Source organism: Lactuca serriola, chromosome 4 (genome assembly GCF_051521515.1).
Source record: "Lactuca serriola cultivar US96UC23 chromosome 4, Lser_US96UC23_V15, whole genome shotgun sequence".
NCBI lineage: Eukaryota > Viridiplantae > Streptophyta > Magnoliopsida > Asterales > Asteraceae > Lactuca > Lactuca serriola.
The window spans coordinates 18,459,241-18,472,100 of NC_136411.1; the positions used below are offsets into that span (position 1 = coordinate 18,459,241).

General features: G+C 33.3%; 1 protein-coding gene across 1 annotated transcript; it reads left to right on the top strand.

The window, feature by feature from the left end:
* Positions 1 to 5,676: 5,676 nt before the first annotated feature.
* LOC145101117 (putative inactive purple acid phosphatase 2) lies at positions 5,677 to 8,137 on the top strand. The gene is made up of 2 exons (XM_079038280.1): positions 5,677 to 6,545; positions 6,697 to 8,137. Exons 1-2 carry the CDS (start codon positions 5,850 to 5,852, stop codon positions 7,957 to 7,959), a joined length of 1,959 nt encoding a protein of 652 aa, XP_078894406.1. The 5' UTR covers positions 5,677 to 5,849; the 3' UTR covers positions 7,960 to 8,137.
* The last annotated feature ends 4,723 nt before the right edge of the window (positions 8,138 to 12,860 follow it).

Genomic DNA, 12,860 nt, shown 5'->3' on the forward strand with positions numbered 1-12,860 from the left:
CCATATGATAAGCCTTATGGACTAACACTTCATAAACTCTCACATAAACTTAGTCCATCACTAATCAATCATGGATCATTGACCCATACTATATGTATTACTGATTTACTTAATCAGTCCCCTTAATTTAATTAAACTCTTTTGATCACTAAACTAATTCCAAATTAATTCTTGACCAATATTAATTAAATAATATGATTTCTCAATTAATATACTATACTTATAATATATTAATAAATCACAAATAACCTCTTTCTCAAATATCCATCCTATCAAATTGTTCTGGTAAAGGCAACCCGAAATGGATCATGCTACTCTCAGGTAAAGTACAAACAAATTATAGTTATGGGCTTAGACACCTAATCCAACAGTTTAGGATCCCATAATCTAGGAGTTACATATTGTATATAATTGGTAATCGCTACCTACCGAGATTAATTAAGTTAATGGGATAAATGTCACATAACCATTTACTTGTTTCGTTACTTGGATCATAGACTTTGAATAAATTATTTTTTTAAGAAAAAATAAAAGGTATTAATTTTTAAATACTAAATATTGAAAATATTAAATGAAACTTTGTTAAATTCTATTAATAATTGTTAATACTCTTCCGCCCTGCAAAAAAACCTCTCTCTTGTTGAGTTTCAAGAGATTGTAACATTTGATGGTTAAATTCTATTAATAATTGTTAATACTCTCCCATATCTGTCTGATCATGATACTTTGATGGAAGTATTATTGTGATGATGTTGATGTGTCTCACATCATACTGGAGTAATTAACCTTGAATTGCAAAAAGTCTTGGATAGTTATGAAACATATTAGATGTCTCATCAATTAAAGCATATATCAATCGGAACAGTAGAGCGTGCTTCAAAACTGTTTAAGCATTGAATAATGGAAGTCTAAGATATTGTCTACTAATATATACTTATTAGATGTCTCATCAATTAAAGGATATATCAATCGGAACAGTAGAACGTGCTTCAAAACTGTTCAAACATTGAATAATGGAAGTCTAAGATATTGTCTATTAAAATATACTTATAGTTTAGTTAAGGTATATACAACATAAACTCAAAAATCAAGAAAGGAACAAATGATCAGTGTTGTTTCTATTGTGGCAGAAAATAGACACTAAAAGTGGAATTACTCCTCTAATCTCACCGAGCTGAAGAAGTCTGGCTTGGACAACACTTCAGATATCTATATGATAGAACTATTTATATTTCCGTCATTTACTTAAGTATGTTATACTTAAAGCGACACTAATAATTGATATTATGTGCTAATGATTAGAAAAAATAATCAACTAATTACAAACGAATGGCAATTCGTGCTGAAGATATAACAAGTGTTATTATAGTCTTTATTTAAACAATAGATGTTTTTTTACCTATTCTTATAGGAACATGTAACAATTGTAATTTATGAATATATCTAGACTTACTTATCATTTAATGGATGTTTACATTCATGATTTGAAACGAGGTATTCTGTGTTAAAGAATATTTTCTCATATTGTCATTTATGAAGTATATCTATAAGTTTTCACTAAATTAATAGTTCTGATCTTAACACCTAAATAATGAAATGATATTTGATTGGAACTTATCAATGTCATAATAATTATGACTATATAAATAAGAAATACATATACCAACTTTAAAATGATGGAATTTTTTAAGGCAAATAAGCTTGATTCATTTGATGCATTGTGGATCCTATTTATATGGGAAGATGATTCACAAATGTCTTTATCAATTGGTAGTTAAAGAACAAAAGACTTGACAAAGAATTATACATAGGTGATGTATGTAATCTTTTCATTGCATGAATAGATTTGGTGATAGATACTTAGTCAATGTCACTGACGACTTTTATTCGTTATTGTTGAAAACTTTGATTTACTCAAATTGCCTCATAGTGAAGATTGATATACAACTCAATAAGACCATCATTAACCTTTCCTTGTGATAAAGAAAATGAGTATTGTAAACCAAGTCTTCTTGGAACATCTTAGGAGTTGTGGAATCGATTCACAATTCATTCCGTCAAAAACACTCACTCGTCTTTAGCGTGGTTCTTATGGTACAAGATCACCTGGTCACTTGGATCTATCTTTTGATGTTCGAGGTAGCCTTTGTATTCTCTAGTGGGATAGAGTTACCTGGCCACTAGCTGAATGTCGATAGTACAAGTTTTTGAAGAGGAGAAAATAGACCTTTCAGTCAATTATAGGACGCTTTTTAAAAAAGAACTATTTACTTTATAATTTTTTTGGAATTATGCTCATCGCAACACATATATATTGAATATATATATATATATATATATATATATTATGAGGCTTTTTAAAAAAGAACTATTTACTTTATAATTTTTTTGGAATTATGCTCATTGCAACAAATATATATATATATATATATATATATATATATATATATATATATATATATATATATACAACCAAACAATTTGATTAAATACTTTCATTATAATAAGGATGTAATGGTTTGTCCTTATCTAAAATGTATGGAGTTATAGAGCTTATGTTCGCCAATAAGCTTAACCACTCTAGCATCTACTAATTGCATTTATGTAGACTATTCTAAATGATTATTTAAGATGAAATTTCTACTAATCCCACTAATTGTCATTCCATAAGATAAGTGCTTAGAAAATTATTTATCTAAGTGGGAGCTATATGGAACTTTAAGAGCTAAAGAACCTTAAACTAAATGCATCATAGTTTGGAACTAGCAAGTTTTCAACTATTGTTGAATCTGCTCAATAGTTGATCAGAAACTAATAAACACATAGAGATACATTCATGTATGATTATCAAGTATGAGCTTGATTATAAGATAATTACATAGTGCGATTTAATAATAAATCAAGATGACTCTTGTGTTTTCTACGAAGCTAGTGGGAGCACAGTAACATTCCTAGTCTTATATGTAGTTGACATACTAATTCTTGGAATAAAGATCCATATAGATAGATCGTGGTGACTTAAAGGATTAAGTAAAAATGCATTATTTTCAAGGATCTTAAAGAGCTTAAGATAAAGGACTCTGAGAGAGTTAACTTTTCAAATACCATATGACATGATTTTGAACAAAATCCTAGTGCAAATGTTTTTGAAGGCTAAATTAGTTGTATGCTTAGAGCATGTGGAATGGTACCAGTATATCTAAAAACAAATCATTGTGTGACTTATAGGAATATTCTAAAGTATTTTAGAGAACTAAAGAAATATTACTAATCTGTGGAGTATTTGAAAGAAAACTGTGTTTAAAGTTGTTACACATGTGCTAAGCTTTTAAATAGATTGAGATGACTCTCAGTTACAATCAGGCGTGTCCTCGTTATGAATGAAGAGAAAGTTACATGGATAGTGTTTCCATGTAGATTCTAATTACAGTTACACATCATAATTAGAGTACATTGTGGTTTGGAGAACAACATACAAAGATGCTTAATGTATAGTTCATTATGACTATGAGTAATGCCATTACGTACGTATTGGTATCTAATTCATATTTAAGCATCTAATACATTCTCAATAGTTAGGGTTTTTGTGTTTGGGCACTTAATGGCCATGTAAGACAATTAAGTTGGAAACTTTATGGTTAAGGACGTTATTTTAGGGTTGGATCTAGATTATGGACAAAAGAGCTTAAAGATTAAGCTCTTAATAAAAAGGAAAAAGACTTAGTCGCGAACATTAGGCGTTTATGGTCATCCATCACGTTTTTCTGGTCAACTTGTGTACGTAAAGCGTACAAGCTGAGTACATTAGGCATACTCAGTTGTGTTGACCAAGTTTGACTTTTTTACATTTTAGGCTTTGAATAGGAATTGACCAAGTTTGACCTAAGGATATTTTGGGTATTTTGAGTTGTATTTGACATTGATCAGTATTTGATGAGTAGATGACGAGTAGAGTCGGTATTCGGAGCAGAGATTTATTCAACTATCTTTCGGATTGAGAGGTGAGTTTTCCTTACTATACTTGTGTGTCAAATACACCAATGCCGACTCACTAGGTTACATATCATGGTTTATAGGTTGGTGTTATGCTAGTTAGATGATTGATTTGTAGATCTTTGTGATTTCTATGTTTGTTGGATATGTGTTTTATGTTTGTCTATTACATATTTCAACATGTTATGGTTGGGTTGAGGCGGGTCTGCTTTGTGCTGAAGGCTAAGACACCTGGGGCTGTCAGGATAAGCTATAGGCCCTGCGAGGTGGTCCAGTCATGCCAAAGGCCTGTAGAGCGGTCCAGATAGGTTGTAGGACCTACGAGGCGGTCCAGTCAGACCGAAGGCTCATATTTTCATGCTATTGTTTATATGTTGTGTGATGGTACTTTGGGGGAACTACTAAGCTTTGGATTACGGTTTCATTTTATTGTTTCAAGTACTTCAGAGGATCGTGAGAAAGTGAAGGCGTGATTGTGCACATCTCCCAATTTTTATGACATTGGATCTTGGGATACTCTGATTTTGAATAATACTTTTGAAACAATGGTTTTTTTAAACACTTTATGGATAAAATGAGCTGTTTTTGAAAAGTTAAAATTTATTGTGATTTTTGGGATGTTACATTTTTAATTAAACCCCATTCGTGCCCCTACCTCAACCCCCATATCTACCCCTACCCCTACCCATACTCGCTACCCCTACTCCCTACAACCCCAATCTACAAGCTTTCATTCTCTCAATCTTATTACTTATTTATGTTTTAATGGACATGGATGTGTAAGGTTCTGTAGTGATACCTCAGACTGAGATTCATTATTTCTTATCAAGCTTTCATATTTTCTTGATTCGTTTTTGGCAATATAATGCCATGTTTATTCTTTCAATTGTAATGCTCTATTTGATTGTAGAAACTTTATATAGTAGATGCCAGTGAAATACCAGTGCAAATATGTTCTACATTTATCTACAAATGATGTCATTCATATATTTAATTCATTCAGAAAACAATTATCTTACATTTATTATTGTTCTCTTGAAACTTTAGGCAAATGAAGCTGTCACGAGAATTAAAATCTATGATTAAGTCATTGTTTTTACATGGACATTTTGAGGATGTTTCAAACTGATGAAGAAGTTGCAATTTGTTTTGAGTTTTTTTTTACTAAAACCTAAAGTACATTGCTATTTGTAGCATTTTTTTTTTTGCATATTTAGGTGGTAAATACACTAAATATCAATGTACTTTGAATTTACACATTTTGCTTTTGGTTTTTACAATTTACTTTGATTTAATGACGCACCCTTTGAGTGCCCCCATATTACTATATTTAATTGCCCGCCATTCTAACATCATACAACAGAATCTATGACTGTAACAACAAAAGAAGTCCAAGATTCGATAAAAAAAGACCATAATTACATAACAAAAAAAAAACTATCTAACCTGTGGTGAAACCCAAGATTTTTTTCTAGTTTAGATTATTTTTAACAAAATGTTTTTGTTTAAAACCGAAAAAAATGAAAATTATAATTGTTTATTTATTTTCTTTTTAATAAAATGTTTTTGTTTAAACCCGAAAAAAATAAAAAATTATAATTATTTATTTATTTTCTAAAACTTTTGTGTAGTGTTACATCCACACCATGCATCCACCTATCTTGACAAATCGCATCTCGACTTCTGTCGAGAACACGACGGAGCAACAAACGAAAAAGTTATCAGTCGGACCAAACATCACAGATCCTTTTCGTTTCGCTTCCGTTGTAATCAAAATAAATGAATTATTATATTCATCATCTTCTCCATTAATCCAACCCCCAAAGCCCTAACTCCATAATCCCAGTCTCCAGATCATGAATTCACCAATCCCTCTTTTGTTTTTGTTCTTCTTCACTCTTTTCATTCACCCATCGATCTCAAAATCGCCTTCGCTTTTCCTTTCCTCAAATTCTCTCACCAAATCAAACAACTCGGTAACTATCAGATGGTCCGGAGTCGACTCACCTTCACAACTCGACTGGCTCGGCATCTACACGCCGCCCAACTCCTCCCTCCACCACTACATCGGTTATCTCTACCTCAACACCTCATCCACATGGCAATCCGGGTCGGGTTCCGTCACAATCCCATTGATTAACCTCAGATCCAAATACAAAATCCGGATCTTTCGATGGACAGAGTCAGAGATCATCCCGACCCGCCAAGATCATGACAACAATCCTTTACCACAACCCAAGCATTTACTAGCGGAAACGGAGGAGTTTGAGTACGAACAAGCTCACGGGCCGGACCAGATCCATTTAGCGTTGACGGGTGAGGTTGGTGAGATGCGGGTTATGTTTGTGAGTGGTCATGGAAAGAAAAGTGTCGTGAAGTACGGGTTGGATTCGGGTCGGATGGATCACGCGGTGGAAACTCGGGTCGGCCGGTATGAGAGGGAAGATATGTGTGATTCTCCGGCGAATCAGAGTGTTGGGTGGAGAGATCCAGGGTTTATACATGATGGAGTGATGATCAACTTACAACCAGGAAGAAGGTACTTCTACAAGGTAATTTCTCGAGTTATATTTTAACAAAGATTGTAGTTTATTAACTTATAATCAAACACTTAGTATACCAATCATTAGGTTTTAGACACATATACGTAATCATCTCAATTTTGTACTCTAAAGATAGTTAATTTGACGTAAAAAACAACAGGTGGGAAGTGATTCAGAGGGTTGGAGCAATACTTTCGACTTCGTATCACCAGATAACAATTCAGGTGAAACAATAGCTTTTTTGTTCGGAGATATGGGGACTGCAACACCATATAACACGTATATAAGAACACAAGACGAAAGTATTTCAACCATTAAATGGATTGCGCGTGACATTGAAGCTCTTGGTGAAAAACCAGCGCTGATATCCCACATTGGGGATATCAGTTACGCCAGGGGCTACTCGTGGATTTGGGATCATTTTTTCAACCAGATCGAGCCCGTGGCGTCTAAAGTCCCATACCACGTCTGCATCGGCAATCATGAGTATGATTGGCCGATGCAGCCGTGGAAACCAGACTGGGCGATGTATGTTTTCGCTCGTGATGGTGGTGGTGAATGTGGGATACCGTATAGTTATAAATTCAACATGCCCGGGAACTCGTCCGAGTCAACCGGGACCCGGGCCCCGCCGACTCGGAACCTTTACTATTCTTTCGATTTTGGTGTTGTTCATTTTGTGTATTTATCAACGGAAACGGATTTCCTCAAAGGGAGTAAACAATACAAGTTTCTAAAGAGCGATTTGGAGTCGGTTGACCGGGTCAAAACGCCGTTTGTTGTGGTCCAAGGTCATCGACCGATGTACACCACGAGCAATGAGGTTAGAGACCGTCCGATTCGGGAGAAAATGCTTGAGCATTTGGAACCGTTGTTGGTTGATAATAAAGTGAACCTGGCCTTGTGGGGCCATGTTCACAGATATGAACGTTTTTGTCCAATAAATAATTATACTTGTGGGAGTGGGCCAGTACATGTGGTGATTGGGATGGCTGGTCAGGACTGGCAGCCTATTTGGGAGCCTAGACCTAATCACCTGACAGTCCCAATTTTTCCACAACCGGCCCGCTCAGTGTACCGTGGTGGTGAGTTTGGGTACACCAAACTTATTGCTAATAGAGAGAAACTAACTTTTACGTATATCGGAAATCATGATGGGGAGGCACATGATGTGGTGGAAATTCTAGCACCTGGGGAAGTCATAAATGGTGAAATTACTAAAATAGTCACGAACGAGGCTGGGCCAAGTGAGAATGTGAAGGGTAAAGACGGAAAAACATCGGTTTTGTGGTATGTTCAGGGTGCTGGTCTTATATTGTTTTGTATGTTAGTTGGATATTTTATTGGGTCGATGTCTCGTAAGAAGAAAGAAGGTGTCACGAATAAGGATTGGACCCCGGTTAAGACTACTGAAGAAACATGAATTTTTTGTATACTTTGTTTTGGTAGTTTTGTGTATAAGTTATAGATTTCGATTAAACGGTTTTCATTCTTATATGTTGGATATGAAGAACTTACTAGATATGTGTAAATATAATGTTTGTAGTGTTATCGTATGAATAAAAAATTGTCACTATGCTAGAGTCATATTTTCACACCAATACTTATCGTTTCTGTCATCCTTTACTGTTGGATTTTCTCAAAACTACTTTATTTTTGATGCTTCCTTATGAAATTTAGAAACATTGGGTTCTTCCTTGTAGGGTGGGCTTGGTGCGGTTTTTGGAGCAAAAAGCAAAAAGAACTGCAAACCGTAAGTTGCGGTTATTCAAAAGGAAAAACCAAACTTTGTGGTTTTGTTTCGGTGCGGTTTTGCGGTTTTATGATTATTTTGGTGCGGTTTCTGGTTATGCAGTTAAAATTATATGGTTTTTTCATGTCCAAAATAAAACAAACTCGGTCAAAAATGGAATCAAAAGTTGAAACCAGACCAACTCGGACTAAAATGGAAACAACTCGGTCCATAACAGTCTAACTTTGTGGAATAAACCACTTGGTTTAAAGGAACCAACTAGTCGGCAGAACCAAATCTTTTATACATAGCATCTTTAGCTATGTCCATTTTCTTTTATTATTTTGCACACACAACACATATATATTATTTTATATCCAATATATATATATATATATATATATATATATATATATATATATATATATATATATATATAATTTATTGTATTTTTTTACATACAACAAGACAATATGATTTCTTAGTTTACACACATAATTTCACACATAAATATAATTTATTTTTTTAAACACACACACACATACACACACACACACACACACACATATATATATATATATATATATATATATATATATATATATATATATATATATATATATATATTGCGGTTCGTTTTTTTGCGGTTTTTTAAAATTAGAAACCGTACCGCACCGAAGACTTTCAGTTTTACCAAAGGTAGAAACCGCACTGTTGATTTTTTGTTTCGGTTTCGATTTTTCGGTCTCAGTTTTGCGATTTTTTTATGGTTTTTCCGTTTGCTGTTCGTTTTTTCTCACCCCTATTTCCTTGTACCATCCAAGTTTGTAACTACAAATTCACACTCTCCTATCAACTCTGTTGAACATGATATTTGCAAATTCAAATCTCTATCCTTATAAAGGTTTCCCCACTTTAGTTATCAAATGATCGGGTTAAAGGGTAAATTATCGAAGTATCAAGTTAAAGGGCCAACATATTAGGTTGGAGTTGTGGTATTGGTTGCAAAATTGGTCTCTTTGGCTTACAAAATGTGTACGCTTGCATTGCAATGCGTAATGTAGAACATTACCTGTTCTCCCTTTGAGTGGGACATGTTTTCTATACTGTCTTCGTTATATATTATGCCGTTTCCGGAGTTTGGCTTATCTTTTATTGTTTGATTTCACTTTCATAATTCTTAATTATGTTAAAAAATGGACATTTTGAGAGTTTGGATGCTTTATGACCAACCCTAAGGGGTGTTTTGGTCATTTTAGTAACCTATACTTATATCATATAGGTGATGTTTGAGAGGGACTTACACCCAAGAATATAAGTGGTTTCAATAGTTAGAAGTTGAGGTAAGTTATCATGAACATATTTGATGTATACATGATGTTTATTGGTTTCCTTAAATGCAATATGAATACTAAATGCATTCCTTGAGCATGGCATGGAACCATTTTAAAAATGTGTATTGCTCACTTGAGCTACTAATTGTTCTCTTTAAAACTACTTGACATCTTTTCATGTGGATAAATCTAAGATAAGTGTTTGTGAGTGTTCCTCATAATATCCATGTGATATTTGACAAACTAGGGACGGGTAAGACAATAAGTAGGTAGGCTCACTATTGCATATGTAGGATCAATAGAATGATACATAGGCTTAAAACTTGTAGAATAACTACATACTGATGAATATACAGCTCATCAAATTGCCCTTTGTCCTCTGTTTCATATTTTCATTTCCAACGATTCTTCATCAAACTCATGATCAACTTCATCAAGTCCAACTTCTCTCCAATGAAGATTCAACTCTACCATACGTCTATTTTCATCATGGTCCCGAGAGATTTGTTAAGGAATGTTGGAAGAACTTTAGATATTGAAAAAATAGATGTCAATATATATATATATATATATATATATATATATATATATATATATATATATATATATATATATATATAGATTCATATAAGACCATCATATTTTGTTAGACATGAGGACGCAGTCCTAGTAATTTATTTTAGAGATAAAAAAACATTTTTAAAATGCAAGATAAATGAATATTTTTGAATTTTTTTAAATATTATTTTTGTCATTTATATTATCCAAAAAAAATAAATAAAGAAATAAAATAAAATAAAATACCGTTTTTTCAAATATACGTAAAATATTCTGATAGAATATTATTTCAAATTGATTTTTTAGAATGATAAAATATTCTAGTAGAATATTAAACTATGTTAGATATAGGATGAATAGATTGTTTGGATTCTCTGAAAGTCGTGATTCACTATCAAATTGAAGTATTTTGATGGTACAGATCGAACACTCAATTGGATGAAATTCAGATACGAAATCAGAGAATGTTGTGAAATGTTCTTAAGGATGTGTACTAGAAAATGACCAAAAAAAGACTATATGATTCCTGTTTGAAAACTATCACAAGACAGTTATAAACTGTCATAAAATTGCCAAACCTGTCATATAAACGGATTTAGGGAAAATGGTCCATTTCTAAAAAACGGATCCTAGCGAGGGTCGCTGTCCTTTGGACCCCGCTAGGGACTGCCGCCCCTCGTACCCCGCTCCTAGGGGCGTTGCTCCGAAACCCCATTCATTTAGGGACTTCACCCCTAAATAAAAGGTACTTTGAATCTTGAAAACTTGAACAAGTGTGCACTCTTATACAATCCTAATCTGTTTTAATATTCAACAAGATCACTTTTGGTGAACAAATTTAATCCTATTACACTTAAATAATATTGACGATATTAAATCACCAACAAACCTCCCCCATTTAAGTGTAAACATGATTAAACTTAAAGCAAAACATAAATAACAACAAATTGATGCATAAATGAAATATCATGACGATTGAGTTTCACATTAGTATATTACTCAATCCAAATATTCGAATATCAGTGTGTCACTAAGGATTGAACCCTTTTTATTCAAAGTGAATACATGAAGATAATACACACAACAATTTACATTCTCATAATTTCTAACTTTACACTATATTTTACTAACTTGTGTCCCATCCTTCAATAAGCATATCAAAGTTAAGTCCCAACTTCTTGAAGCAACTAAACTTCATGCTTATATAGGTAGTCATTTTGTTCTTGCATCTGCAAATGATTTTTTATCAAAGAAACTATTAAGAAATAAAATTTCAACCTCCTTAACTTGCAACACTGAGCACATACCTTGGGATAATGATTATAATGTGTTCCAATCTTCAAATATCAAGCTTTCCACATTGATTCGACATCTAATATTACATTAGATGGGAAATGGGTATCTCAATGTAAAATATTTTAAGTGGATTTTAAACCCATCCCTATAGCCGCCTTGTGCACAAGATCTCTTGCTAACCCTTTGGTTAGATGAACGGCTAAATTCAATTAAGTTCTTACAAACTCCACAGTTATCACACTAGTCATGATGAGCTTACGAATCATGTTATGTCTAACACCTAAATGTCTAGACTTCCCATTGTACACTTGACTATAAGTCTTAGCCAAGGCTGCATCACTATCACATCTGATAAAAACGGTAGATATCAGTTTGGGCCATAATGGAATTTCATAAATCAAATTCCTTAGCCACTCAACTTCTTTACCAGCAACAGACAATGCAACAAACTCAGATTCCATGGTTGAGTTAGTAATACAAGTCTGTTTTTTGGATGCCCAAGAAATGACACCTCTTCCAAGAAGAAACACCCAGCCACTATGTTAATCCAGCTGGCATCTGAATAACCTTATAAAACATTAAAACATATGGATATCCACTATAAGTTAAACCATAATTCATGGTCCCTTTCAAATTCTTGAATACTCTACTCACAACTTGCCAATGATGTGTACTAGGATTACTAGTATATCTACCAAGCCTTGCCACAACATATGCTATATCAAGCCTAGCACTAATCATGGAATACATTAGACAACCAATAACCCTTGAGTATTCAAGTTGAGACACTAGAGATCCTTTATTAGGTAGAAGCTTAAGACTAGGATCTATAGAAGTGTTAACAGGAGAATAATTCTCAAAGTTAAACTTTTTCAATGTAATGAGATTGATAAATTGAAATCCCATTGTTTCCTTGTTTAATTCTTATACCAAGAATTACCTCAGCCTTCCCCAAGTCTTTCATTTCAAAACTAGATGATAAGAGTTTCGTGGTTTTATCAACTTCTCCTAAATCAGTACCAAAAACCAACATATCATCCACATATAGAAAAATCATGACTCCTTTACCAGAAATATCAAATTTGCTATATACACACTTGTCATCTTGGTTTAATGCAAAACCATTAGACATGACAACATCATCAAACTTTTGATGCCATTGTTTTGGTGCTTGTTTCAAACCATATATTGATTTCTTCAACTTGCATAATTTGTGTTCATTTATGGGCATCACAAACCCTTCAGGCTCTTTCATGTATATCTCCTCATCCAAGTCACCATTCAAGAATGCAGTTTTCACATCCATTTGGTGAATCACAAGATTATGTATAACTGTAAAAATAATCTAATAGTAGAAATTCTGGAAACAAGAGCATAAGTATCGAAGAAATTAATGCCTTCCTT

Bases quoted from the DNA above. Each gene is read 5' to 3' on its own strand.
- LOC145101117 (XM_079038280.1), top strand. From the start codon at position 5,850: ATGAATTCACCAATCCCTCTTTTGTTTTTGTTCTTCTTCACTCTTTTC. The intron at 6,546-6,696 runs GTAATTTCTCGA...AAAAAACAACAG, and splicing joins GAAGAAGGTACTTCTACAAG to GTGGGAAGTGATTCAGAGGG.